The 27459-nt window shown below is 31.1% G+C and overlaps 5 protein-coding genes across 8 annotated transcripts; all 5 read left to right on the top strand.

Moving 5' to 3' along the window:
* Window positions 1–24: 24 nt before the first annotated feature.
* LOC145744920 (uncharacterized) lies at window positions 25–10428 on the top strand. Of its 3 annotated transcripts, XM_082562891.1 has the most exons (10): window positions 26–236; window positions 396–505; window positions 6383–6463; window positions 6917–7366; window positions 7842–8258; window positions 8380–8525; window positions 8620–8781; window positions 8900–9044; window positions 9178–9349; window positions 9582–10428. In XM_082562891.1, the coding sequence occupies exons 2-10, from the start codon at window positions 409–411 to the stop codon at window positions 9853–9855; spliced, it is 1944 nt and encodes a 647-aa protein (XP_082419017.1). In that variant the 5' UTR covers window positions 26–236; window positions 396–408; the 3' UTR covers window positions 9856–10428. The 3 variants fall into 3 exon arrangements, with proteins under 3 accessions (XP_082419019.1, XP_082419017.1, XP_082419018.1); XM_082562893.1 differs by lacking the exon at window positions 6383–6463 and having other exon boundaries at window positions 25–236; XM_082562892.1 differs by lacking the exons at window positions 26–236; window positions 396–505 and adding an exon at window positions 3635–3847.
* Window positions 10429–11046: 618 nt separating this feature from the next.
* Window positions 11047–11430, top strand: LOC145745930 (histone H1-like). The gene has a single exon (XM_082564111.1). It carries the CDS (start codon window positions 11047–11049, stop codon window positions 11428–11430), a length of 384 nt encoding a protein of 127 aa, XP_082420237.1.
* A 631-nt stretch (window positions 11431–12061) lies between these two features.
* LOC145745850 (uncharacterized) lies at window positions 12062–14167 on the top strand. Its single transcript, XM_082564022.1, has 8 exons — window positions 12062–12185; window positions 12381–12475; window positions 12614–12687; window positions 12848–12969; window positions 13045–13270; window positions 13406–13566; window positions 13638–13937; window positions 14034–14167. Exons 1-8 carry the CDS (start codon window positions 12134–12136, stop codon window positions 14093–14095), a joined length of 1092 nt encoding a protein of 363 aa, XP_082420148.1. The 5' UTR covers window positions 12062–12133; the 3' UTR covers window positions 14096–14167.
* Window positions 14168–14460: 293 nt separating this feature from the next.
* LOC145745599 (uncharacterized) lies at window positions 14461–17691 on the top strand. Its single transcript, XM_082563717.1, has 9 exons — window positions 14461–14580; window positions 14711–14805; window positions 14905–14978; window positions 15350–15471; window positions 15553–15796; window positions 15964–16124; window positions 16298–16777; window positions 16848–16969; window positions 17088–17691. Exons 1-9 carry the CDS (start codon window positions 14535–14537, stop codon window positions 17151–17153), a joined length of 1410 nt encoding a protein of 469 aa, XP_082419843.1. The 5' UTR covers window positions 14461–14534; the 3' UTR covers window positions 17154–17691.
* A 743-nt stretch (window positions 17692–18434) lies between these two features.
* Window positions 18435–21593, top strand: LOC145745762 (uncharacterized). Of its 2 annotated transcripts, none has more exons than XM_082563920.1 (9): window positions 18435–18576; window positions 18705–18799; window positions 18894–18967; window positions 19387–19505; window positions 19933–20107; window positions 20302–20462; window positions 20658–21137; window positions 21209–21339; window positions 21447–21593. In XM_082563920.1, the coding sequence occupies exons 1-9, from the start codon at window positions 18531–18533 to the stop codon at window positions 21513–21515; spliced, it is 1350 nt and encodes a 449-aa protein (XP_082420046.1). In that variant the 5' UTR covers window positions 18435–18530; the 3' UTR covers window positions 21516–21593. The 2 variants fall into 2 exon arrangements, with proteins under 2 accessions (XP_082420046.1, XP_082420045.1); XM_082563919.1 differs by having other exon boundaries at window positions 19930–20107.
* The last annotated feature ends 5866 nt before the right edge of the window (window positions 21594–27459 follow it).

The raw sequence follows: 27459 nt of genomic DNA, 5'->3' as shown, positions 1-27459 counted from the left end.
AAACTATTTTATTACCACCTAAAAAGCAGAATTACAATATTCGTTTAGTTTAGCGAGTTCAGCAAAAAAATAATCTTTTATATTACTAATATCACTAGCAAAAGATTTAAAATAACACTAGGCTTATTTTGCGGCTATTAAAAAAAAGTGACAGGGTTAATTAACTTTCGCTTAAGAAAAGCTACCACAGTACACGGACAGTTTCCTGTGGAGTTTTACTTACAATGATAGTAGAGGCAAGTTAAAGCACTATTTAAAATATAAGATCATTTTTCATGCAAACAATTATACTTGTTTTTTAGGAATCGGCTATATAAAAGTTTTTGTATAACTTAGTTAAAATATTCTTAAAATTTTATTGCACAACGAATAATGTAAAAAAAATATTTTTTTAGGCGATCGTTAAAAATGAATGCTGTTCCATTTTGGCAACTCACGTTAGCTTTTGTGCTATTTTTTGTGTCGATACTATTTTTGCGATGGTACAGAATTCGTGGTTCAGCAAGTAAGACATTTTTTTGTTATTAATCACACAACATTTTTAAAAAAGCAAATGGTGTTTAAACTAGAACAGTATGTGTCGTTTACACTTTTAAGATGACCGAAACCGAATGTTTCATTATACAAATAATTATCTTTGTATATTGACTTTATACGTTGGTATTGCATATTTAAACCACCAACCCTTTGCCATATTTATTGCCAGAATCTTAAGGTTTTATTACTCTTAACAATATAAAAGTGTGTATTTTTATAAAAGTTTTGGTAATTGGTTATATAAGAGTACCAGCCATAGGGCAAAACTGAAACTTAAAACCACTGAAGCGTATCCGTGAGTAAGAAGAAAAATATGAGGAAGTGAAAAGCAATACAACAGACGATTATTTAATTTGACGAAGATATACAAATTTAATTCTTAAAGATTGAACACACTTAGCCTTCTATAATTTGTTTTAACACGAGTTAAGCGGAAAAAATAATAAATATAAAAAAAATTGTTAAAAAATGTTTAAATTAACTGAAATGTGTGGTGAAATCCATAACGATGTGTAAACAAAAATCGTTAGTGCAAAATACTAATCTCGTTTTGGTAAACTGTATTACTTCTAAGCCTAAGTTTAGGTCAAGAACTTGGTCTTGAACAGACATTGTTTAACTATCAGTTGTTATAGAATACGTGGTGTTCTAAATTAACGTAAAATTACTGTAAGCCTCTGGATTGTGCCATTAGATCGTGCCACTGTAATTCGTAATACGAAGAAAGCGAAGCGTTCCTACTATAAACCCGCAACGAATAGTTGACCACTTTACGTGGCCTTTATTTGCCTATAAATTCCTTCTTTAAAATTAGGCAAACTATCTTTTATCGTAAAACTTGCAAATACTCAATGTTTTCTACATAATTTTAAAACAACATATTGCTGTTGGCAACCCTTCTATGATGTTAGTAGTATGTATGACAATTAAGCAAATTTTTAAGAAAACTTCTTTTACAGCTGTAATAAATTAAACAGTTGTATTAGGTATTTCTACTAATAGAAATATTAAATAAATGAAATCTGGTGTACCACACTACCAGACTGAGATTAAATATCTTTGTTTTTCCATTTCCTCTTAGAGGGATAGGTTTTTGATGATTTATCAGGTGTGCGGTTGGGATGTGTTTGAGCTTTCCGTGAACGTCTGGCTCAAGGGCGAATAGTGTGGCGTTGGTGCGGCTCGAACCTTTCCGCTCGTAGTCCGACGCCATGACCATTATACCACACTACCGGACTACGCCATTAATATATATATATTTTTTTCCCGTAACACCTGAAGTTGATAGGTTTTGATATTTTTATCTAGTAAGGGTGTGCTGTTATGACATGTTTAAGCTATACTTAAACACCGGGCTTAAGGGCAAATTGTGTGGTGTTGGTGCGGCTCGAACCAGAAACCTTTCGGCTCGTAGTCTGATGCCATAACCGGTTTATCACACTACCGGACTACGCCATCTATCTTTTTTTTTTTTCCATATCACATTAAGGTGATAAGTTTTATATTTTTTATTGGGGTAGGGTGTGCTGTTGAGACGTGTTTTGAGCTATCCGTAAACGCCTGGCTCAAGGGCGAATAGTGTGACGTTGGTGCGACTCGAATTCGAAACCTTTCGGCTCGTAGTCCGACGCCATGACCGGTTCGTCACACTACCGGACTACGCCATCTATCTTCAAAAATATTTTAATGAAAACCAGTCCGTGCTGCCTCTAGTGGATTATAAAAAAGTTAAATATAAACACGTGGTGCAACAACGTGTAAGTTTTAAACATTAAGTTATGTCCTATGTACGTAATCCGTAAAATTTAAATTGAAAATATTTTGCCCCAGTAATATTTAACAACAAATCGTATTATTTGCCACCTTAAAGGCGGTTAAATTGTTTAAAAACGGTAATCTATAAAAACAATTCATTAATTTTACAAATACTTGGTTTTCAAAAAAATAATTTAAAGCGCAACTAAATCAATATTTACGTTTTGATTAAAGGTTTATAGTACTTGATTGCTCTTCGTTTGGTAATAATTGCTACGACGAGTCAACATTATTATAAGTACTAATTTATTTAAATTATATTAAAACAAAAAAAAAAGTTTTATTTAGAGTACTCAAAAAGTGTCAATGCATGGTGAACTTAGCAAGTAATATAATTAGTCAGAAAAACACATTTTTAAATTGCACAATGAGGTTAAAATGGACTTTATATTTTTGGTTATTAACATCATTTTAACTAAAATAGTTTGTTACTTAGAAAATTGTTGGTTATTGTTGAAATAAATTAATTGTAGTTTTTTATTAGAAATAATTTTTTTTTAATTTTCTTTTTAACCATTTGCTAAATGGCCGGCTTTATAATGCAATGTTATGCGCAGTGCGCGATTTCCATTGTTTGAGAACAATGCGATTTGTGATGACGCGTTTGGCCAAAAGTAAAACAGTCATTTTAGAACAAGAGAGGTGTTTTCTGAACAGTTTAGTGCGTGTGGTTTAAGTTGTATTTTCACGCGCGACTAGCCAATAGACTGCCAACCCTTTCCTTTAGGAATGGTAAAGATTTGCTTAGTTTGGTTAGTAATTTCTGGCATTAAACAAGGCCACCGCGGTTTAAGGAACGGCTGGGTTTCGTCAAATGATGCGATGCGTTGCGCTGGAATGATGGCGTAAAAGTAAAACAACAGATCTGTGCAGCAACCCATTTACAATCGCTTGTAATAAACCTGTAAGCCTTAAGGCACTGAAGATTTGTCAAGGCTAAGATTAAGTGTACGCAGTCTTAGCGCAAGTTCTTATCAGGTTATAATGTAGCCTATTGGTTGCTGAGTGGATAATTATCGTGTAATGCAGGGACTACACTTATCGCTATATATTTATTGTAATATCAAGATAGCTTCGGGACACTGCAATAGTAAATGTAATTTAGTTATGATAGTAAGAGATATAAAATCATCTGGTTTAATTTAGATCAAAGAACGTAATTTAATAGTAATTAGATTTCGATTTTCTCAATTTGACAATTAAGGCATTGGATAACTCAATGAGTCATTTATGAGAAAAAAAACATTTCAATTGAGATATGACAACTTATTTTCTAAATTTGAAAAATGAAAGTATTTTTTTAATGCAACTTTTAGAAATTACCATTTTTGGTTGAACAAGTTTAAGTTTTGTATTAAAAGAAAATATAGTCGATCCATATATTGGATATATTCAAGGGAAATTGAAAGCTAAATAAACCACTTTAGAATGAGTCTTAAACGATTTTTCGTGACAAAATGTTGTATTTGCTGCGGTTCTAAATATTCTAAACAAGGTAAGTTATCAAGCCAATATATAATTTGTAAACAAAAGTACGGTGAAAGTATATAACAATACATCTTTTATAAATATTTATACGAGGCTTTTGATTTAGACCTTATAAAACAAGGTGAGCTAGAGTTAGTTATAAATATTTGTTTAGCCAGTTTTAGTTTCGTTAAAACTGTTTGTTTTTGTTATGAAATAACGGATATTACACTAAAACTGACGAAACAAATGTACAAATAATTAAACTTTAATATAGTTTAAAAATATATCACGTTAAAATATTAGACCAATGTGTTTTTGTATAACATATCATCACCCACCCCCCTTAAAAATTATAAGACTTCGGATTTTGTTATGAATCCATTTGACATATTGATTTACAAATTACCACGCCGGTTTACATGGAAATTGTAAACGTAATAACGCGTGGTAAGTTACGTCACTTCTTTAAATTGCTTATGGTAAAATATAATATATTTGGTATTTTATACTAACGTCATATCGCGTTATCTTATATATCGAATCTAGATTATGGAAGTACTTAAAAGGTAGAATTAAAACCTATAGGAAATCACTTATTTTAAAACTTCTTTGTCTTTTGAGTTTATCGAAAACAAGAGGCGGCGTGTAATTTTATGTGGTAAGATTTCGACTGTTTCCTTCTGACGTCAGACGTTTTGTAAGGCTTTCGACATGCGAACCCACCACAAACGACGTCATAATTCTCAAACGTATACCACAATTATTTATTTTCATAGTTTTGTTAAGATTTTTAGTAAAATCCTTTTTTTGTTATTTCTTTTCTGGGAAAAGTTTTACTTGTTTAGAACATACAAGTCAGCCGTGCAATAATAAGTGTGTAAAACATATTTTGATAGATTAGAAACTTCCCATCCCTACAGGCTTAAGTAAATACTTATTACTTTAGCACATTAAACTGTTAAGTATGTAGTTAACGCTTTATTAATTATATGTTGAATCCATTAAACTGTGTTAGTGTTTATTAGATTGCCAATAAAACGGATTTGCTCATTAAACTAACGAGCAATTTATTTTACTTGTTAATTGTATCACGTGTTAGAGTGATGTAAACATTAAAACCATACCTCTATAGAAAAAAATATATATAAACATATGACATAATAATAATTTTTTTTTAATTATTTAAAACCAAGATTTTAATTCGTGAAACGATTTAATTCCAAAAGCGCTTAATTTGCAGAATTTCGATTTTAATTTACAATTTGTATTGAAACAATTAAAATTCATATTTCCTGTTTTAAGGCTTATTCATAATAATATTAAATATTAATATGTGTAGTCATAACAATTAAAAGTTGAAAAAGAAATAGTTTATTTGCATTCCAAATTTTTTATGCATTTGTTAGTCATTATTAGTACCTTAACAAATGCTGCTTATTTTTTTATTGTGACAACTTAGACAATTTAATTGCCGATATAAAAATGTGGTTACTTTCACGTAGGACAATTTCGATGTAGAACCTCATAAAAATTTTGTTTCCAGATTTTTCAGTTTCGCTCTAAATTAAAACATGACGTTATTTATAGATATTTCCTTTTTAGCGACTAGTGTTTAAACGTTATACAAGTAAATGTTTCGAACCTGTTTTCCGCTATTTAAAATGCCGGAAATGACATCATCAAACTTCACACGGCCATTTACAAGTTGTTAGAAAAATGTTGTATTGTACCGAAAATAGAGCGCATAGAAATCATATTAACGAATGCCAGCTCAAATTCCCGCTCACCGTGACATTGAGTGACGTCACAACCGCACGCAACCCTTTACATTTTATTTATACCACCACATGCGTGTGTAATACATATAAACAGCAAGTTTGAACACGAATAAATAAATGTTTAAAAATAACATGTGTTGTAAGACGGGTGCTTTTTAGCCTAATATGGAATATTTGTACAAAACAAGACCCATACAAAGATATAAATGAAAAAGAATGTCGACATATGTCATAGGTATGCAACGGGCGAATGATCATATTTGGAAGGAGATCAATGTTTTTAACAACTTATTTTAGTTGATACGATGTTTAATCAAATTAAAAAAAAACGCACGAATAAATTTGTAATACTCTGTGGTACTATTTTTGTTAAAAAGCGATTATCACTTGAAAAAAAAACATACAATTTAAACTTTGAAAAGAATTTTTTACAAAATACCAATTTTCTGTAATACCAATCGTTGATATACATACACAAGTAAAAGCACTAAAATGTCATAACCTACATTACAGTCACATACAATTTTCGAGGAATTTTGATTGCAGTGGCGACTCAAGCTAAAGTGCTATTTCTTAACTGGTTGTTTTTACGCCTGACCGAACGTCAATGCCAGTGATTTTAGTATTAGCAATAGCAATGATCTTAGTTTAATAAAAGTATAAAAACAGTGTTAGCTTGGAATTAACAAAAAAAACTTTTTGACATGCTATTTTTAATTTCTAAATCACTTTTCTATAAATACAATCAACATCAACTATTTAATTTGTTTTCTGTTAAACAGATTTACCGACTAAGTCAAAATTACCGCCGAAGAAAAATGATGTACCGACAGTTAAAGTGAACAATTTAACATCAAACAAACGTAAGCGTTTTATTTTAAATTTTAAATTCAAAAAAATTAAATTATCGTTGCCGAAAAAATTTGTTTCAATTTCCCCCAATTTGTTACACTTTGTTATCGCTTTAAAATCTACTGTTACAGTTCTTTGTTTGAGATAAATGCGGTCAAATTGAACATGTTAAAGCTTTTGAATATGTTGTTTACCCATTAAAGTGAGCATAAATTAGCCCTGGGCAAATATTGCTGACCATTTTTAGCAAAATTATTCTTTAAACCATAATGGAATTTTAAAACCATGTTACTATAATCATATGTTATAAATTAAAATTAAATTCGAATTCAAGCAACCTGTATTTAAATCTATTTTTAATTGTATTTGGAAGTGGTTGTATTTGGAAAAAAGATATAGTTTTATCACAAAAAAAAAAAATTTTTGTATTTGTAACTTATCCCTATCAAAACCTATTTTTGCAGCTGTGGAAAAGGAAGAAAAAAATGGATACCACAACAATGCGTTTGCCAAAGAAGACGACACTGTCTTTGTTAAACAACAACTAAAATGCGACAAAGAAGACTTCGGCAAACCACGACAGATGCGACAGATCAGCGACCTCAGCGAGGTATTCAGACTTCCGTCCGACGACAAGAGTCTAAGCGAACTTGTTTTTGAAGAACTTGACAAATCAAAGACATTGCAGTCCTCAGGGTCGCGTGACGCAATCAACGATGACGTCACGGCTCCAGAAGTTTCAAAAAACGATTCTTGTTCCATATCGCGGACTGCTTCCAATTCAGGCGATTCCTATGTATTGGAAGCGGACACAGTTAGCTTAACTAATCATGCCGAGGTTAATGTTTCTGACGACAACATTTCAACCACGGATGAAGTCAACCAGAACGCTAACGACAATCGAGGATCTTCAGGTAGACTAAGTTACATTTAATTTTTAAAACCGCATTGTTCGCACTTTGTTGGTTTTGTATATAAATAATACAGTGGGCATTTTAGAATTTTATTAGAACCTTTAAACGTACAATAAATATGATACCACACATATATTATAATTGCGCATAACTTTTATGACGGCTTAATTGCAATCATGATAAACGGAGCAATTAAGAAGGCTTTAGTTATTACAAATAATAATTTTAATAACAACATCTAAATAATAAACACCGCAGGCTAGTAAGTTTATTAAACTCATAAATAAGTTTTGTATGTTTTTAAATACAACCTCCTGTATTTAAATCGTACGAAATTTATTATGCTATTTACAACCTTTTTTCTACTAGTGTTAATAGATTTATATTAATCCCTTTTTTACTGATAACTGTTTATAGCTGAACTGCTGCAAGGTTCTTAGCTGTTATTTTATAATTTTTTTTTCGGTGTAAACAGAATGGCGTGACAAACTTCAACAAGAACTTCTGAACGACGATGACGTTGAATTTATCGACGATACTACAGACGACGATTTGGACGAAAAATCAAGCACCTCGACACCGGACGATACTGAAAACATTGAGTCTAAAACAAAATTATCACAGAGAGTTCGAGAAAGCATCCATTCCAGTACCTCTAAATCTTCTGGGTTTAAAGCCTTGAATGAAAGACCTCTTATTGTTGATAATGGTTCGTATACAGTAAGAGCTGGCTGGTCAGGAAAATACAAGCCAAGCGCTCGCGTGAGAAATGTTGTTGGTAACTGGAGGGCAGAAGCGAGCGAGGCTTGGCAAGAAGCCCTCGGGTCGACTTTTGTTGGAGAAACAGCAATTCAAAGACATGCCACGCTTTCGTTAAACTACCCCGTCGAAGGTTACTTTATTAAACTTTTTTTTTGATTTGTTTAACGTAACCTACTAAAAACTTAACGCGGAAAAAAAACAAACCTTGCTATACAAACTGAAGTTTATTTGTATATTACATGTTTTTATAGATGGTAAAATCGTTAATTGGCGAGGCCAAAATGAAGTTTGGAATCATCTTTTATCGGAAATTCTAGAAGCAGAGCCATCAAACCAACCAATTTTAATTTCTGAGTCCGCAGCGGTTGACAAAAAACAACGTGAAAAACTTGTAGAGGTAAACAATAACAGTTTTTTTTATTACCCGAAAATACTTTTTTAATAATTTTTTTTAATTTGCATATCAATTAAACATATAAACCGAATTTCAGGTTTTAATCGAAACCTTACGGTTTCCCGGGGTATGTTCCCGACAGCAAGCGGTTTTGAGCTCACTCTCAGCCGACCACAAGGTGGCACTGGTTGTCCACAGTGGTTATGGTACAACGGAGGTCACACCAGTTTATGATGGTTTTCAGCTGGAAACTGCACAGGTATGGTTTAAAATGTTTTTTATGGTCGTTTTTATCTAATATTTGACTACAGGCCTAAACTGAAATTAATTTTTTTTTGCCAAATGTTATTTTTTATAAAACATCTTTTTTTGTATAGCTTGGAATTGGTGGAAGACACATTAGCGATTACTTATCTCTTATTTCACAACGAGAAAAGGGAATTAGTTTTAAAACAGTTGCAGAAACTGAAATCCTTAACAACATTAAAGAACAGCATGCTTTTGTCCGAAATTCTAGCTCCGGTAAATTTAGGATAAAATGTGTTTCTTTAAATAAAAAATTGTTCTATCTATAGTGCTGAAAATATGTTACTAAAGATAAACATAAATTTTTATAATAGTGTTTTTAGTTACAAAAGTTTTGGTTTATTGATAGACAAGTGGAGACCGCCCAGCAATTCTAATCAAAGCGAGATGACTTTGCCTGATGGCCGTGTAATCGACCTTGATAAGGAACTTACTTACTGCGCTGAACCGCTTTTTGACCCTAATTTAGTTGGAAAAACAGAACCCGGACTTCCCCAACTTATTAAAAAAGTTGTCGAAAGGTATATAGTAAATTACAATTCTTTTCTTTTAGCACATGTCAAAATTTACCCGAAAGCGCTGTTAAAGTAGTTATGACAGTTCTAGCATGACTAAGTGTTTTTTAATGTATTTGATTTAATACAAAATTAATAAACATATAAAATTTTAATTTTTTTTTTAAGTTTTCACCTCTATATTAGAAACTCTGTAATAAAATATGCTTTTTAAGGCTTAACATTTTTTTTTACAAAGGACGGATCCTGACGTTTTATCGGCATCTGACAACATAGTACTTCTTGCTGGCGGCAACGGATTGCTAAAAGGATTTAAAACTCGACTTCAAAATGAACTAAATTCAGTCTTGGGTGAAAATAAATTTCATGTTCGCCAAACAACTAACGGGGCTGACGCAACTTGGATCGGGGCTTCTATATTTTCTGAACAATCAAATTTTTCCAATCTCTGTGTTTCTGAGGACATGTATTTTGAGCATGGCGCTGGTATAATACACAGGCACTGTTTTTAGCTTTGCCCCTGTTTCTATTTTACATCACTTTTCCCCTTTCCTTTATTAATAGTAACATAGACAATTTTGGCTTGCTAGATTGAAACTGCCTATTTTACAATGGAAGGTTCTATAAGTTTATCTTTGTTAACCAATTTGTGCCCTAAAATAGTACAGAAAAATCTTTTACATGCAAAACATAATATCAAATCGCAAATCCTACATATTAACCTCCTAAGTCTTATTTGAATGTAACAAAGAAGATAATATTATCCTAGCCAGTATAATTTTATTTAAAAGTTTTTGTTATACATAAATATATATATATGCACATTATATTTTAAAGCAGCAATTCTGTTTGTTTTTTGTTTGCGTCACCGCCAATTTGATTTACTTGTTCGCAGAGCTGTATGTTTAATATTAATTGCAATAAGCTTTAATTGTGGTATTATCCACAATTTTAAATTAGTTATTGAGTACCTTGGGCAGTATTAGTTTTAAAAGGCCATATAATTTACGTGTTTGCTTTACATTTTAGGCTCTATGATATTTTGTATTTTTTTTCTTATAAAAATAAAACTTCTTAAAAATGTTTGATAAAATTTAAATAACCAAAAACACAGAATTTTGAGATAGGTTAAGGAAATCAAAATAAATAAACGTTTTTTAATAAATTGCACTTATAGCCTTGCATACATTTTATTTTTAATAGAACCCTATATAATACAAATCAAAAAATAATAAAACAAATTAAATAAAGAAAATAGCACATTTAAAATAAACGCAATACTTAAAACTTGCTAATGAATGCAATCTTTTTAAATCTGTTTAAGTTTCGTTAAAATCTAAACACATCTTTCTTAGAAATATTTTCTATCTTAGAGTAAGTATTCAGCTTTCTGTAAAATTTTCCTTTGGTGATAACATCAGGAGCTACCAAGATGTGGTAGTTTACCTGATTCCCGCTTTAAATTTTCAGTTTGTTATTTTCCTTGAATTTATACTTTTGCTAAGCAATCGCCTGTATGACGCAATATTAAGATGTAAATAAGTTATTTAATGTCTGTTGTCACCAAATAATGGAGAAGCATTGTCACGTAACAAGTAATAACGTTTCGTTAAGGTCTGTCTTTATACTACTAAAACTCTAAACTTCACACTTTTCGTTTAATGGTAAATTAATTATAGAAAATAAAAAGAGCCCCATTCATCATGGAGGATTGTTCGTTAATTTATTCAACCCCAATTCCTTCGGGGGCAGGAAAGAGAAAGCCAAAAAAGAGAGCCAGAAAGCCAAAATACAGAGATATGGTACTGAGGGCTGTAAAAGCGCTTCGCGAGCCAAACGGTTGTAGTTACAACGCTGTAGCCAAGTACATAGAGGAAAGATACAAAGTTCGAAATGACTTTATTCTAAAAAATGTCATCGTCTGGTTGGTGTCAAAAAGAGTACTTGCAAAGAAAGGTGCACGAATCAAGCTGACCGGTAAAGCTCTAAAGCTTGGCACAACCGGAGGCAACAAACAAAGACGTAAAAGTGTTTCTTCAAAAAAAAAGAAAGCACCAAAACGAAAACCGAAACGAAGGCGACGATAAATAGAAAAATAAACAAAGTGTTTTGGCTCAGTGTAATTTTAAAAACATAGGATCATAAAATAAGGCAAAATTTAGTCAAAGTTTAAATCGAAAATTTGTGTGACATAGATTGGGCCTAAATGAGATCATAGAGTTGTCAGTTTAAAAATTATGGCTAATAACTTAGCAGCATATTGCAGTGCTTACTTATTTGCACTGATTAAAAATGCTTAGTGCTTTAAGGTTTTATAATATTTTTAAATGGAAAAAATATTGGAAAATCATCTTTTAAATGAAATATAAATTTTTTATTATTCTGAAGTTTAAAAGTATTTAAAACCGATTAAAAAAATCATTTTCAGAGCAAAAATTTAATATTAACGTGCAAAAGAGAACAATATACTAAGCTTAATGTTTAAATTCTAAACCACTTTTTAAATATTTTTGGTGGTTTTATTAAAATTTCGCTTGCCAAAGGCAACATTTCCGTCTTAACAAAAAGATTAATAAAGCTTATCAGTTTGCTGCAAAAGGTCAATGCTGGATCGTATGCATGTTATACATAAAGTAAGAAAGCGTTTATTACTATAGATATAGTTAGCTATACCCAATAACATTAACATTAAAATCTATTAAAAATCATTCTTTTTTTAGGGTTACCGATATTATTTTTTAGGGCGATTTATAAAATAAATTAGCCTTTAGTTTTAAAGGTTACGTAAAAATGAAATATTTTGAAATTTGTCTTTTTATTATTCTTTTGCCACTTGTGCTTGGTAAGTTTAATTAGGTAACTTGATCCCAAATTTATTGGTGTACATGTATATTTATTTGAAAAGATGTTTAACACATATTTAAGCTGCATGTAAACACGTGGCTCAATGGCAAATATTGTAGCATTGGTGCAGCCAAAATCCAAAAAAAACAATGTTTCTTTAAATAAATAATTTTAAAATATTTTTTTTATTAAGGATGTCATTGGCCTGGTAAACGAAGAAGAAAGCGACAAACGTTTGATGAGCTGCAAACATTTTTTACGCAATGTTTATTAGGAAGTACAGGGATGGTAAGATAATATTTACTCGCATTTAAATTAAACTGCTTGCCCATACTTGTTTAATCTAAGATAAAAATTGGTTGGTACATATTCAAGTAACTAGCAATCATCTAAAAAAAATAATCTTACTGCCATATTTTTTTTTAGAACCTGGATTATGCTACGGAATTCGTAATAGAAGATTCGACGTGGTATGAGATCAACAACGCAGTAAATTGCATGTAAGTTAAATTTAAATTTAAAAAAAATCAATGACCTAACAAAAAAGAATAAATTAAAACAGTTATAATATAAGCAGTACAGAACGCATGTTAAAGCATTTGTAATAACACTAAACTGTTTGTATATAAACAAAGTTATGCTTTCTAAAATATGTTTTAGTAACCAAACTGGTACCGACACCACACAGTGTTGGAACGATAATTTAGCACAATACTTCCAAGGCAACTCTGCACTTTTATCAGCAACCCAGACATGTGTGGTTGCATACAGTAACCAACGAGGTAATGCAAAAAAAAAAAGATTAACTTTAATATTTTTTCACAAAAGTATTGCTGTCCTAACACTTTTAAATTTAGGACGAAAAAAAAGATCTCTTAAAAACTCAGCAACCTCGCCAAACACTTATACCACTTCTTTTATTTACAATAATTTGTATTTCTATTCGGGTGGCATCAACAGACTTGTCGCCCTTGTTCCTGATCAGGTTGTTTATCTATATTCGAAATGTTTGGCAGAAAATGAAAAGCGACGAAGAAATTATTTTGCTCTTTCCACATTTATTCGCGACAACACAATGTTTGGGTGAGTTTTTTTTTCAAGAGAAGAAAATAGTATTGCGTTTTATAGTAGGTATTTTAAATGTGACAAAACCCCCAATTTTAACGTTTATCATTTCTAGAAAACAAAGTTCTAATTTTAAAACACTATTTTTTAAAGGTGCGAGTCCTGTTTAGGTGGATGTTACGATAATAATAGATTAGGAACATGTCACTACAGGTTAATTCCACCACAGTGGCCATGTTTATTCCTTCAGCAGACTAAAGCTTCGTCCACTCTTCGAAGAGCAATTGAAAATTGCAACCGACAATATTATCCAGGTATGATGTTAAAACCAAAAGTTAGTTTACACAAGCAAGATCGGTATAATAATTTTTTTTAAACAATTCAGAACCTTGTTGGGGAGATTGGCAAGAGTGGAACGTCTGTGACAAAATTTGTAAGAGGGGCCAGCAAACAAGAATACGAAAATGTCTCTCTCAAATACAAAAGCACGTCGCTGTACCAACTGTATGGTGCATTGGCCGGTTTAACGAGACAAGAATTTGTAACACAAATGGTTGTTCGGGATGGGGAGCATGGCAAACGTGGTCAACATGTCAAGTTTTCTTTCGGTTTCGTAACAGAAGGAGAAAATGTTTTGGAACTTGTTCTGGTAGCTCTGTCCAAAGTGAGTTTTGTCCCCCTACAGGTTAGTAACTGTTTATAGTAAAACAACCATAAAACATATTATGGTCGATAAATGTTGTTGAATTAATTTTACCATATATTACTTTTTTGATTTTAGGACAAATGCCTGGGGGATTTCAACCAGGCTTTGGAGGATTTCCAACTGGCTTGGAGGGATAAGCATCTCACAATTAGCTGTAGAATGCTTTTTTAAATTATAAACAAAAAGTAATATAAACTAATGTACATTGCAATTTTTTTGGGTAAATAAAATCGATTTCAAGAAAATGTATATTTTTTATAAAACTTATTTAAATATCTTGACTATGTTTTTTTAACATGGCCTTGTTTAATATTAGGTTAAATACAATAATCAGTTCAGTACAAGTTTTTTATTCTACTATAGAGAATTTTTGGAAATTTTTTTACGAAGTTAAAATTTTCCAACGTCATTGTATTTGAAAACGAAAAATTGCCAACGGCAATATATATTATATAACAGCATAAAAAAGTAAAAGTATTTATGTCATAACTTGCAAACAAATAGATAAGGCAGTTTTAAATTTTGCAATTTCATTGTTAACACACAATTTGTGAGGAAAAGGTGCTTGAGTTTAATATGAAATTGTTTTGTGTTTCGATGATTATTCTTGGTTTTGCATCCGGTAAGTTTAGTGTAGAAATTATTTGTTTACATTGTATATTTCATTTAAGTTGTTGAAATGTATTTAAAGTTTTACCAACCTAAAAATTAATATTTTTTTAAACAACTAAATATTTAACTACACATTAAAGCGTGTCATTTTCCCTATGAACGCAGAAGAAAACGCGAAACTCCAGAGGGTTTGCAAAATTTTTTCACAAATTGTATAATTCAACAAATTAATCAGGTGAGAAGGCCAAAATTAAAAAAGACCACATAAAATTTTTATTAGAAATATACCTTTATTACCATTATTATTATTATTATAAAAAACTTTAATGTTTAGAATGTCGACTTTGCGGTGGATTTTGTCATAGATGATTCAACTTGGTTTGAATTAAACAATGGAGTAAATTGTGTGTAAGTCATTTAAAATTTATGATGTAATTTAATTTAAACCTTAGTCTCCAATATTAGGAATAAAAAAATTATTAACCAAAAAAATCGCTAATTAACCAAAAAATGACCAAACTACAACTTTTTAAACGTAGCAATGACGAATAAATATACAAAGCAAGAAAAAACTCTATTTACACAGATACTAATCTTGAAAGTGATTTTTTGACAACCATAAACATTGCAAATATTTGTTAATTGTAAAATGGAAATTCCTATTTGAAACCACTGCGTTTACATTTATTAAATGTCGATACAAAAATAGAATTGGAATTTCCAGATTACTTGATTTCTTCTTTCTGAAACCTTTTTCCAAAATTTTGATCTTTTTTTAGAAACCAACAAGGAACAGACACTACAACATGTTGGAACGATAATTTAGAACAATACTTCGACAGCAATTCTCAATTTTTATCAACAACTCAAACATGTGTTGATAATTACAATACAGAACGAAGTATAATTACAACACAACAATTAAGATATATATTTATTAGGTTCAATTAGATTTAATTGTTGCCCATTTGTTCAAATGCAGGTACTCGTAAAAAGCGGGCTGTAGTTTCCCAGTATTCTGTTTCCCGGTATTCTACTTCACGGTATTCTGTTTCCCAGTATTCTGCTTCCTTTAATGGCAACACTTACCAAAAAACAACTCAACGCTACGGTTCTACTGCTGGTAAAAGAATTCAGCAATATGCATCGTGTCTCTTTAAAAGAGAGCGCGGAAGGAGAAACTACTTAGCGCTTGCTGAGTTTGTAAGAGATCACACAATATTCGGGTAAGTTTGTAAACGAACAAAAAGACTATTCAAAAATTAACACTTTTTTTATGCTTTGCGATTGTTTTTTGTAATTTTTTGCTGCATCTTTGCGCGTTTTAATTTTCTATGGTGCAAAATTTAAATTCCCGCTATAACTTTTTTTGTAACGATGTTATATGACTTAGATGTGAAGCTTGTTCGGGAAGATGTCGTGATATTAGAAGAATAGAGGGATACAACCCAAGGCTGATTCCGCCTCAATGGCCGTGCCTGTTTTTACAACAAACGAAAAACTCGTCTAGCCTTCAATTACCCATTAAAAACTGTAACCAACAATTTTTTCCACGTAAGTTTTTGGATTTTTCTTGTAGTTTTCAAATGTTTATAATGACGCCTTGTTGGTGTTCTAAACAACAAACAAAGAGTAGACAAACGATTTTGGGGGTTTTAAGAGTAATTTAAAATTTTAAAGTACTAGTTTGGACGCAAGCATATACTATACTCGTTTTCAAAATTTAGAACCTAATTGGGGAAATTGGCAGCAATGGAGCAACTGTGACAGAACTTGCGATGGTGGCAAGCAAACAAGACGACGAGAGTGCTTTTCTCAAATCCAAAAAGAGGCAATGCTTTCAAATGTATGGTGTATTGGCTCGTCGACAGATACGCGAAAATGCAAAACAAAAAGTTGTTCAAACTGGGAAAAATGGCAAAGTTGGTCGACGTGTGACAAAAATTGTGAAAGGTTTCGAAAAAGGCGATGTAGCGGCGGTAGTTGTTATGGCAATTCAATACAAAAAACGTCGTGCTTTACCGGAGGTTGCAAGCTGAATTGGGAATCTTGGGGCTCTTTTACAGATTGTTATTCGAAAGGTAAAAGTTGCATTAAAACGAGATCACGCCAGTGTCAACGATTCGCTGCAACGGTCGATAACCGGCTATGTGAAAAATATTGTGGCGGTGATCCAAAAGACCAAAAAACCTGCCATAAGTCAAAATGTAAGCTGTTTATATAAAAGCTTATGCTTGTTTAATTTTCCACACGTTTCAATATTTTGTTTCAAAATAGGTTCAACAGTTCAATGGACAAAGTGGTCAAATTTTACACCATGTCGATCAAGAGGATCAAGCAGATGTGGACAAGGAACTCGACTTCGTTCTCGACGATGTGTGCAATCAAAAACTCGTCAGGTTTGTAAATTGCTTATTCAAAGTTCAAAAAACGTTATTATTTGTATAACGGCATTTTATTACTTTTACACCTATAAATTTTTTCAGCTTGTAGTGAAATTTTAAGCCATTGTTTTAGGTTAATTCGGCTTTGTGCGGTGGTCGTGATACAGATTTCCGAAGCTGTTCAGTTCCGTGCTATTAGTTTTTTTTAGTCACGTGTACTTTTGCTTCTCAGTAATCTATAGTTTATAATTGTTGTATAAAAAGCAAGAAATAAATATAAATAGCATTACACTTACAATTAAATTTGATCTTGTTTTATTTTTTTTAAACTCCTAAACTAATTATATGTATAAACAGGCAGAAAAGCAACATAGCTTTAAAATAATAATTCTTTTTTTTGTTTTTTAAATTTGCAATACAGTCTCTTTTAATGCCATAGCCGGTAAACCGAACTAAAATTTGACAAATTTAGTGGAATAATAAAAAAGGTTAAATGATTCATGCATCAACTTTTGTTTGGCATAGCGGGAAAATATTTGGTGCAACCGCATTAAAATAAACAAGGTGATCGCACGCGGCCAAACCGGTTAAAACGCAGTCAGTAGTTTTGTCTTATAACAGTATTATATTAGTTTTTAAAAAACATTTACCTGTGAATGCTAAAGTGCTTGATTTTTAGTCTTCACTTTTTAAAAAAATTATACAGTTTAGCATTGGTTGTCGTTACATCTAGAAACAAAATCTTAATATTTTAAACATTATTAAAACAAATCGTAAATTTAATAAAAGTTCCATGCCAAATAAATATATAAACAACATGGTAGTTGTAAATATTTTACTTTATGCTTTAAAAGAATCAAATCTTTTTTATTATATTATAATTTTAAAAAATAATATGCTTTGGAACTTGTTCTGGTAGCTCGGTTCAAAATAAGTTTTGTTCTTACAAGTAAATTACTTATTTATAATTAACAACTTAAAACATATTATAGTCGATAAATATTGTTGAATTAATTTAACCAATAAATATTTAGTCAATTTTAGGCTTTAAACGTTTTTTAACTGACTTTAAAGTCTTTTACAATTAGTTGTAATTTTTATTTTAAATATTGATGAATATTTTAAACAGAATATAAAATAATGTACATTGCTATTTTTCGGGCTAAATTAAATTGATTTTGGTGAAATACGTTATACTATAAGCAAGGCTATTTTTCATATGTCATTACTGTGGCCTTTTATAATATAGCTTTGTTAAATATTATTATATATACCATTGGCAATGTTGTATACAAATTTTGAACAATAATATAAAGTCCGCCTTGGGTTTGGAAATTTTTTTGCAAAGCTGACATTTTCCAACGGTTTTTATATTAAAAACAAAAAACTGCCAACGGCAATAAATTTAAAATAGCAGCTAACGGAAAAAAGGTAATCGTGTAATTACTTTTCTGCAAACAAAATATATAAGGCAGTTGCAATTTTCGCAAAATTAAAGATATTTTTCTATTTTATGATCCACTTATAATGTTAAATTGACATATGATATAAACGAAAGTTAGCGTATAAATACAAAATGAGATTATTTAGTGTTTTGATGATTTTCGTTGGTTTTGCATCCGGTAAGTTTTTTCAAAACTTTATTACTTTTTAAACTTTAAATTAGGCAATCAAAATGTTTAAAAAAATTTAACTAAAAATTTAAAATTAATATTTTTTTCAAACAACTAAATCTTTAACTACATTAAAGCATGTCATTATCCTTATGGACGTAGAAGGAAACGCGAAACTTCAGAGGGTTTGCAAAGTTTTTTCACAAATTGTATAATTCTAGAAATTAATCAGGTGAAAAAGCAAAAATAGAAAAAAGGGAGCATAAATTTTTAATCAGAAATATGCCTTTCATATCATTACTAAAAATATAAACTTTGTTGTTCAGAATGTCGATTATGGGGTGAATTTTGTTATAGATGATTCAACTTGGTTTGAATTGAACAATAAAGTAAATTGTGTGTAAGTTGTGTAAAATCTAATCTTGTAAGTCTTCAATTTTAAAAATTTAAAAATATAAACCCAAAGTTACTTAACAAAATCATTACCTACTAAACAAAAAATTCGCAATTTATTAAAAACAAAAAAATTGCAAATGAAAAAAAAACGAAATAAACAAATAACGAATCTAGTAACTGACGGGCGCATATACAAAGCTAGAAAAAACTCTAATTACGCTAATATTATTTTTAGTAGTGTTTTTGTTAACAACAACTTTACAAAAAATCGCTAAAATTTATTATTTGTGAAATAGAAATTTTAATTTAATACAACTGCATTAACATTTAATAAATGTCGATACAAAAATAGAATCGAAATTTCCAGATTACTTGATTTCTTTTTCTTAAAATTTGTTTTCTAGAATGTAATCTTTTTTTTAGAAATCAACAAGGAACTGACACTACAACATGTTGGAACGATAATTTAAATGAATACTTTGACAGCAATTCTGATTTTTTATCAGTAACTCAAACATGTGTTGATATTTACGGAATAATAGGTAAATGGAAACATGAAGAATTAAGATATATATAAATTAGGTTCATATGGATTTATTTAATGGATTCACCTATTTTCGCTCTAAAGCAATTAATGGCTTACTAATGGCCTGCAATTTTTAATATATTGTTATTGTTCGTAATAAACTTGTTCTTGATTTAATTTTTGTTTGTTTATTACTATTATATTCTTTTTTGTTAATTACTAAAGATCAATTTTAAACACTTAAAAGGTCTAATGTAATATGTTGCTTAATTACAATAAGGCAAATGGTAAAAATGTAATAGAATTAGCTCCCTTTGTTTGGTTAAAAATAAAAATTTTTGAATTTATTTTAGTAATTCAATAAATGTCCTTAGTAAAGTTTTGTTTTATGCCTATTTATTTTTTTTTGGTAATATTGTTGACCATTTGTTTAAACGCAGAAGCGCGTAAAAAGAGATCTTTGCTGACCGCTGTAGATGAAAATGGTAATCCTTACCAAGACGATTTAAGTGCTGGAAACAGAATTCAGCAATATGCATCATGCCTATCTAGAAGAGAGAACGGAAACAGAAACTATTTGGCGCTTGCTGAGTTTGTAAGAGATAACACAATATTTGGGTAAGTTTGTCCACAAACAAAATACTATCCAAAAATTAACACTTTTGTTTCAAAATGTTTTGCAAATTATTTTTTTAACCATTAAAAGATTATCATTTTTTGTGGTACTTTTATTAATTTAATTTCTCTATAGTCCAATTTCAAATTTACGCAATCTTTTGCCTTTGTTTATTTAACTTTGTTATACTATAAAGGTGTGAAGCTTGTTTGGGAAGATGTCGTGATATTAGAAGAATAGAGGGATACAACCCGAGGCTGATTCCGCCGCAGTGGCCGTGCTTGTTTTTACAACAAACAAAAAACTCGTCCAGCCTTCGAATACCGATTGAAAGATGCAACCAGCAGTTTTACCCACGTAAGTTCATGTGAATAATTTTAGGTTACAAATTTCAAAGTGTGAGTAAACCGCCTTTCTTGTATTTTTAACAACAGATTAAAAGTAAATAGGCAACTTTGTAACTACTTAATAGTTAAAGAGTAACTAACTACACGTTTAGAATTAGGGGGTAAAACAGGAATTCAATGTTTTAAAGTTTTTTTTGCTATAAAGAACCTTGTTGGGGAGAATGGCAGCAATGGAGCAACTGCGACAAAACGTGCAATGGTGGCAAGCAAACAAGACGACGAAAGTGCTTTTCTCAAATTCGAAAAGAGGCAATGCTTTCAAATGTATGGTGTGTGGGCTCGTCGACAGAAACGAAAAAATGCAAAACAAACAGTTGTTCAAACTGGGAAAAGTGGCAAAGTTGGTCGACTTGCGGAAAAAATTGTGAAAGAAATCGAAAAAGGCGATGTAGCAGTGGTAGCTGTCATGGTGATTCAATACAAAAGGAGTTCTGTTTTACCGGGGGTTGCGGGCTGGATTGGGAATCATGGGGTTCATTTACAGATTGCTTTTTCCAAGGTAAAAGCTGCATCCAGACACGATCAAGGCAATGTCAACGATTTGATTCGAGAGTCGACGATCGGCTGTGTGAGAAATATTGTGGCGGTGATCCAACAGACCAAAAAACCTGTCATAGGTCAAAATGTAAGCTGTTTATATAAAAGCCTATGCTTGTTCAGGTTTCTGCACACTATAACTTGTTTTTTTTAAAAAAGGTTCGACCGTTCAACTGGTCAAATGGACAAACTGGTCAAATTTTACACCATGTCGATCAAGAGGATCAAGCAGGTGTGGACAAGGAACTCGACTTCGTTCCCGACGTTGTCTACGATCAGAAACTCGTCAGGTAAGTTCAAAAAAGCGCTTCCTATTTGTTATTAGGACAAATAGATATATAACTATTACATCTATAAATTTTAAGGATAACGGTAAATTACTAAGCTTTTGTTGCAGGTCAGATCAGCGTTGTGTGGTAGTGGTCGTGATATAGATGTGCAAAGCTGTTCAGTTCCGTGTCAATGATACTTTTTAAAAGCCACATGTACTTATTTTTTGCTTAAATCTACAGTTTTGTAAATGTTGCATAAAAAAAATAAATAAATGTAAATAGCGTTACGCTTACTATAAAAAGTAACTGCGTTAATTTTTTTTGTCAAAACTCTAGAAGTAGACATATATAAATAGAATTGAGCAACTAGCTTTAAAATAAAACATGTGTTTAATTTTATCTTAAATTAAAATCACAGTTCACTCAGTCCATAACCTGATGCCATGGCTGGTTTAGTTTAAATCAATTTGCCGACTAGTAATTTTTCGTACGCCAATAATAAAATAAACGATGTACTCGCACCTGACCAAATGGGTTAATTTGCAGTCGGTAAAGTCGACTATTACCCAGTATTAAAAAATATATTTGAAACAAAAATGTTGTTTTCTCACCTGTTAGGTCTAAATTGCTTGTTTTTTTTCAATTCTTTACTTGATCTTTAAAGTTATTCAATTTTTTGTTGTTACATCCATAAAGAAAACCTTAATAATAAAAACATATAATTAGTACACATCGTAAATTTAATAAAAGTAATTTGCAAAAATTGATAAATAAAAATACATTTTTTAATAAAAAATCAAAACTTTTTTAAAAAATTATATATTTAAAGTTAAACACGTGTAAAGGTGTAGTCATACTATAATAATGTAAAAGCAATTCAACCGAGACACAAACCACAAGGAAAAAAAACTTAACAAAAACGCGAAAAATTTAAGCGGGAAATCCTGATTCTTTACCACGCGATAAATATCGTACGCCCACACAATAAAGCTTAAACTTGAAAACAAGATTCGCACGTTGTTCAGTTATAATCAATTTGTTATTTTTTATACGCCAACTTAAAGTTAAACCTTGTAATTATTTATGCCTTGTAGGCGTATGGTAGACTTACGCGGTTACCTCTAAACCGCTAAGTTGGATTTGATTTCCAGTTCTATTACTTATTCTTTCAATAAAAAACATATTATGGATATATAAACAACATTGAAAAAAAAAATGTAACCATTTGCAGCACCTCGTTGCTTGCGGCAAATTTTATTGTTTAAGAACCGGCCAAACCGCCATAAACTATATTTTGTGTCTTATTACCACGAAACAACTTAAATTAAGGTTTGGCACATTTTTCAACGTGAAATTAGATAACATACGTTCAAGAAATAGAAGTTGGTTTAAAGACCGTTTGAGTTAAGTAGAATATTTATTTAAATGATAATTTTATTCAGTTACAGAAGTAGTGTCAAGCTAGGTAGAATGAATTGTTCGACTGTTATTTGCTTGCTTGTATTAAGCCTGCAAGCAGCCATAGGTACGTTAGAATTACGTCGATATTTTACAATAATTGTTAAAGAATTAAATCAAAATTAAATGTTGCAAAAAGGTTGTCATTTTCCTTATGATGAAGACCATGACAGACGAAGACGATCCACTTCATCAGAACTTCGTGACTTTTTTACCACTTGTATACAGGACGTGACATCAGAGGTTAAAAAACATTGTATTTATGCCAAAGGCAAAACAAAACAGGATTATAAAATAACTTAGTTGACGATAAAATCTATTCAAATTCTTTCGTCTTTTAACATTACATTTTACTGTATATGCTTTTTAACAGAACTTGAATTATGCTGTTCAGTTTGTGATAGAAGATAGCGAATGGTTTGAAATTAACAATGCAATCAATTGCAAGTAAGTAAAAAAATACTAAAGTTTTAAAATTATTTGTATATAATGAAGTTTAGTGGACGTCCATAAAAAATTGTACGTCCAATTTAAAAACCTTTACAATTAAAAAAACGCTTTATAGTGCGTGAGTGAAAAATTGTCTACCTTTATATAAAGTAAGTGGTTATATTACGATAGTAAAGCAACAAAACTGTTTTATCTAAAATTGCATAAACAACAGGTACGAGGATGAGAACGATAATGTAAATTGCTGGAATGAAAATCTTGACAACTACTTTGCTGAAAATTCACAGTTCTTGGAACCCTCAAAAATATGCGTGGCCAGATATGCGAACGAGGAATCTCAAAACAAAAGAGTAAAACGCTTTTTTGGTTCATTTCCAAGCGTCCCAATTCCTGCTTTTGAGATCCCAGATATTCCAGATATTCCGGATATTCCTGACATTCCGGACATTCCGGACATTTCCAATATTTCAGTTCCAGATCTTTCCATAGTTTCCGAAATAACTGGCTTAGCCGTTGGACTTTTAGGTGACGTTTTTTCATTATTGGGTGAATTTATAGGTTGTATTGATATGGAAGGGGGGCAGAATGAAAATTCCAATTTAACCGCTCTTGCGGGATTTGTGCAAGCGGAGACCAAATACGGGTAAGCAGACTTCAGTTCTTGAAATTTTTTTAAACATTTGTGATCTTAAATTTTGAAAAACTGTTTTTTTTTAAAAAAAAATAAAAAAAATACTTTGTGTACCCAAACAACGTTTTTATTTGCCACAGATGTGAAAGTTGTCCTGGAGGTTGTGATCTTAACATTCCTTTGCCTGAAGGCGTTTCTCCACAATGGCCTTGTCGTTTTCTTCAACAAACAAGAGAATCTTCGCCATTATTTGCTATACTAGAAAGTTGTGTTAGCAATATTTTTCCAGGTGCGATTAGTTTTTTAATGTCAAGCTTTTTTTGCAAGGCATTTTTTAGAATAAAGAAAGCAAGTCTTAAAATGAACTACACATCTTATGTACTTTAAAACCACCACTTACATAGTGGCTGTTATCTATGATTTTAAATAACGATGGTAACAAACATAATTGGCATCTTAACCCTAAAGATACTTACTAACAGATGTATTGACTGTGTTTTATCTTAGAACCATTTTGGGGCGAATGGCAGCAATGGAGCGAATGTGCGAGGAAGATGGGGAGACCTAGACAAAGAAGAGAACGAAGTTGTTACTCCCCTGAACCTATTTCGATCGTGATACCTGACCTATTTTGCGTTGGATCAAACGAGGAAACGCAATCCTGTGTGATATGCCAACCCTGCAGGCCGTGGCGAAGGTTTAGCATCTGTCAAGCGAGGTGTATCAAAGTGCGAAGAAGAGGTTGTCCTAATAGGCGACAATGTGGACAAGAAGTTGTACAGAGAGAAACGTGTGATGCTAAAGAATGTAGACTTGAGTGGCGAAACTGGGGCAACTGGGGACGATGTGGCCGAACCACGTGCTTAAGGACTAGAAGGAGAAGATGTGCAAGAAGAAACAGAGTTGAGAATATTAGAACTTGTACAAATATTCTTGGAGGTTCACATTTATATACGGAATCATGTCAAGCATGTAAGCACCGAATTAAAAATTTTACTATAATTTAAATAATAAAACTAAAAAACTTTTCTCTAAATATCATTTAAAACTATGTTTTAGGTATTGTCCCCGACCTTATTCCTCAGACGAAGCTTCTCTCTGTTTAATTAAAGAATAAAAAAATTAAAGAATAAAAGTTTCAAGAAATACTGATATAATCAATCAAATTTTGATAATAGTAAATATTCTGATAATGATATATTGTTTATTCGTACATATTTAAATGCCTTTGGTGTTGATATAATAAAACATTTGCAAAAAACCCAAACATGTCATTCGTTGAATTGTTTCTAGTTCAAGAGAAAACCAACATGTGAACACCATTTTGTTAAGTGCAAACGCCCGATTTAAGAGATAACAGTAACCATTCTCCTACAGTATTTTAATTCTTGAAACGTTCTGGCGTTGTTCCGTTTGTGTATAAAGTTTTAAAAAAGGCTGGATTGTATACACCTTCTTGAGTTTTATAAAAATATATAAAAATTTAATTAAATAAAAATATTAGAATTGTAGTTAGCAATAAAGCGACATTTATAATTTGGTATATCGCCCATAGATCAGTACAAACGCCCATAGCCATTTTAGTAGGCAAAGAGTGTGTAGCGCAAAATGATGTAATCAATTTAGAATTTAAGTTATTGCGTAACTACAAATGTTACCGAGAATTGATTATAAAAACGCACTCAGTCTATCCCAAGGTGACAAAAGCCCAAGAATATAAATATAAAATTAATTATTGCTAGTCAGTAAATTTGTAAAAACAGATAAACTAATTTTATATTACGTCAATACCAATATCATAAACAGTATTTAAACGTACCCCAACTCTTAATATAAGAGACAACTTTTTTATTTCTTTTTTAAATAGAACATTGCTATTAAAGTAGGTTGCTATACCGAGTTAGTAATTATAAATGTTTAAAATTAACATTTAAATACAGGATACATTGCCAAAAGGATATCGGAATTGAATAAATTAGGATAATTTTTGCAAAACAAACACCCCTTAAGGCAATACGAAATTTTTCCACCCACCAGTTCCGTAAAATTTAACATTTTTTTGTAGTATCATCCTCCGTTAGTGCATAAATATATCATTAAACACAAGTTAAAAAATTAGTTGCAGTAAGCAAGTTAAGTCTATAAAGAAGTTTAACAATGAAACTGTTGTTTTTTTACCTGGCTCTTTATTTAAGTAATCAAGTTACAACCGGTAAGTCCTGTTTTTATATTATGCACTTTGAAATACGGAAGTATGAAAAAGTTTGTACCAATGCATTACATTTAATCTAACAAAAAGTCATCAAAAATTTCAAATTAAAGAAAAGTCTGTTTTACATCGTACTAGTTAGTTGATTAATTACTAGTCGGTAATTAATATATGACTAATAGGTTGTCATTTTCCGTACGGCAGCGAACATAGGAAAAAACGAGCAACCTCCAAATTTATTCGAGATTTCTTTACAAATTGCATTCAACAAGAAACAAGCAAGGTACTTATATTTTTTTTTAAATATACCAAAACAACTTAATATTTTTTTTTTAAATAACCAAAGCTTATTTGCTATAAAAATATATGTTTACAGAATCTAGATTATGCTGTTCAGTTTGTAATAGACGATAGCAGTTGGTTTGAAATAAATAACGAACAAAATTGCAGGTACCATTTTAAGCAATATAGAGCGCAGTTATTACTTCTTAACATTGACATAGATAATAAGTTTGTACAAAATTTGTAATCACCGATTTTGCCCCAACAAAAAGTGGTAAAGTGTTTAATTTACAGACATGCCGATGACAATGACGATGCTGGCTGTTGGATCAAAAACTTAGAGAAATATTTGCGAAAAAAGTCTAAGTTTTTAAAACCTGCAAGCAAGTGCATAAAGAAATATTCAAAACTAGAACAAAAAAGTAACTTTATTTAAAATTAAATTAAGTAACACTTCATTGAAATACGACGTTTTAAAACGAACATATAAGTTATCGCTTGAATTTTTTTTTTTACTTATTTACACATGCACGCCCTAACCAACTAGTAAAACAGTTTTACAACTTTTGCAGAAAGAAAAAAGAGACAATCTTTTGACGATTTTTCTGACGATAATTCTTTCAACTTCGGTCCGGAATCTCTTTCGGACTTAAGCTTTAATGGTGTAGATTTTAGCTCGTTTGGTGAATTCGGTAGTATACCTGACTTTGACATAGATACAGAATTACCCGTAATTGATCTGACAGGACTACAAGAGAATATTGAAAGTCTGTTGGACGAAGTGTTTAAAAACCTGTTTGAGTTCGTGGGCTGCATTGATATGGAAGGAGGCCAAAATGACAACATCAACATTTCGGCGCTGTCGATTTTTATCGACCAAGAAACTCAATTCGGGTAAGCTTAAACACAAAAAATGAAAATAAAAAATAAATAAATAAATAAAAAAAAATGTTTTTATGGCTTAGGCACGATTTGTGTTTTTATAAGGCGGGTTAAGGTTTAAGAAGGAGCGTTGTTTATAACATTTTATTTGATTTCTATGAATTCAATCTAATTTTAGATGCGATTTGTGCGCTGGTGGGTGTGTTGACGACATCACTGATATAGA

Source organism: Corella eumyota, chromosome 3 (genome assembly GCF_963082875.1).
Source record: "Corella eumyota chromosome 3, kaCorEumy4.1, whole genome shotgun sequence".
In the NCBI taxonomy this organism is placed as follows: Eukaryota; Metazoa; Chordata; class Ascidiacea; order Phlebobranchia; family Corellidae; genus Corella; species Corella eumyota.
Note: the sequence above shows the minus strand (reverse complement) of the source record. Positions and strands in the feature narration are given on the sequence as shown.

What these genes read in the sequence shown, in the direction of transcription:
- LOC145745599 (XM_082563717.1), top strand. Translation starts at nt 14,535, where the DNA reads ATGAAATTGTTTTGTGTTTCGATGATTATTCTTGGTTTTGCATCCG. An exon ending in TAATTCAACAAATTAATCAG is followed by an intron (nt 14,806 to 14,904) that starts GTGAGAAGGCCA and finishes TTTAATGTTTAG; the next exon opens with AATGTCGACTTTGCGGTGGA. An exon ending in AACAATGGAGTAAATTGTGT is followed by an intron (nt 14,979 to 15,349) that starts GTAAGTCATTTA and finishes ATCTTTTTTTAG; the next exon opens with AAACCAACAAGGAACAGACA.
- LOC145744920 (XM_082562891.1), top strand. Translation starts at nt 409, where the DNA reads ATGAATGCTGTTCCATTTTGGCAACTCACGTTAGCTTTTGTGCTATTT. An exon ending in TGTCCGAAATTCTAGCTCCG is followed by an intron (nt 9,045 to 9,177) that starts GTAAATTTAGGA and finishes GTTTATTGATAG; the next exon opens with ACAAGTGGAGACCGCCCAGC. An exon ending in ATTAAAAAAGTTGTCGAAAG is followed by an intron (nt 9,350 to 9,581) that starts GTATATAGTAAA and finishes TTTTTTACAAAG; the next exon opens with GACGGATCCTGACGTTTTAT.
- LOC145745930 (XM_082564111.1), top strand. Translation starts at nt 11,047, where the DNA reads ATGGAGGATTGTTCGTTAATTTATTCAACCCCAATTCCTTCGGGGGCA.
- LOC145745850 (XM_082564022.1), top strand. Translation starts at nt 12,134, where the DNA reads ATGAAATATTTTGAAATTTGTCTTTTTATTATTCTTTTGCCACTTGTG. An exon ending in TCTTTTGCCACTTGTGCTTG is followed by an intron (nt 12,186 to 12,380) that starts GTAAGTTTAATT and finishes TTTTTTATTAAG; the next exon opens with GATGTCATTGGCCTGGTAAA. An exon ending in TATTAGGAAGTACAGGGATG is followed by an intron (nt 12,476 to 12,613) that starts GTAAGATAATAT and finishes ATTTTTTTTTAG; the next exon opens with AACCTGGATTATGCTACGGA.
- LOC145745762 (XM_082563919.1), top strand. Translation starts at nt 18,531, where the DNA reads ATGAGATTATTTAGTGTTTTGATGATTTTCGTTGGTTTTGCATCCG. An exon ending in AACAATAAAGTAAATTGTGT is followed by an intron (nt 18,968 to 19,386) that starts GTAAGTTGTGTA and finishes TCTTTTTTTTAG; the next exon opens with AAATCAACAAGGAACTGACA. An exon ending in TGATATTTACGGAATAATAG is followed by an intron (nt 19,506 to 19,929) that starts GTAAATGGAAAC and finishes GTTTAAACGCAG; the next exon opens with AAGCGCGTAAAAAGAGATCT.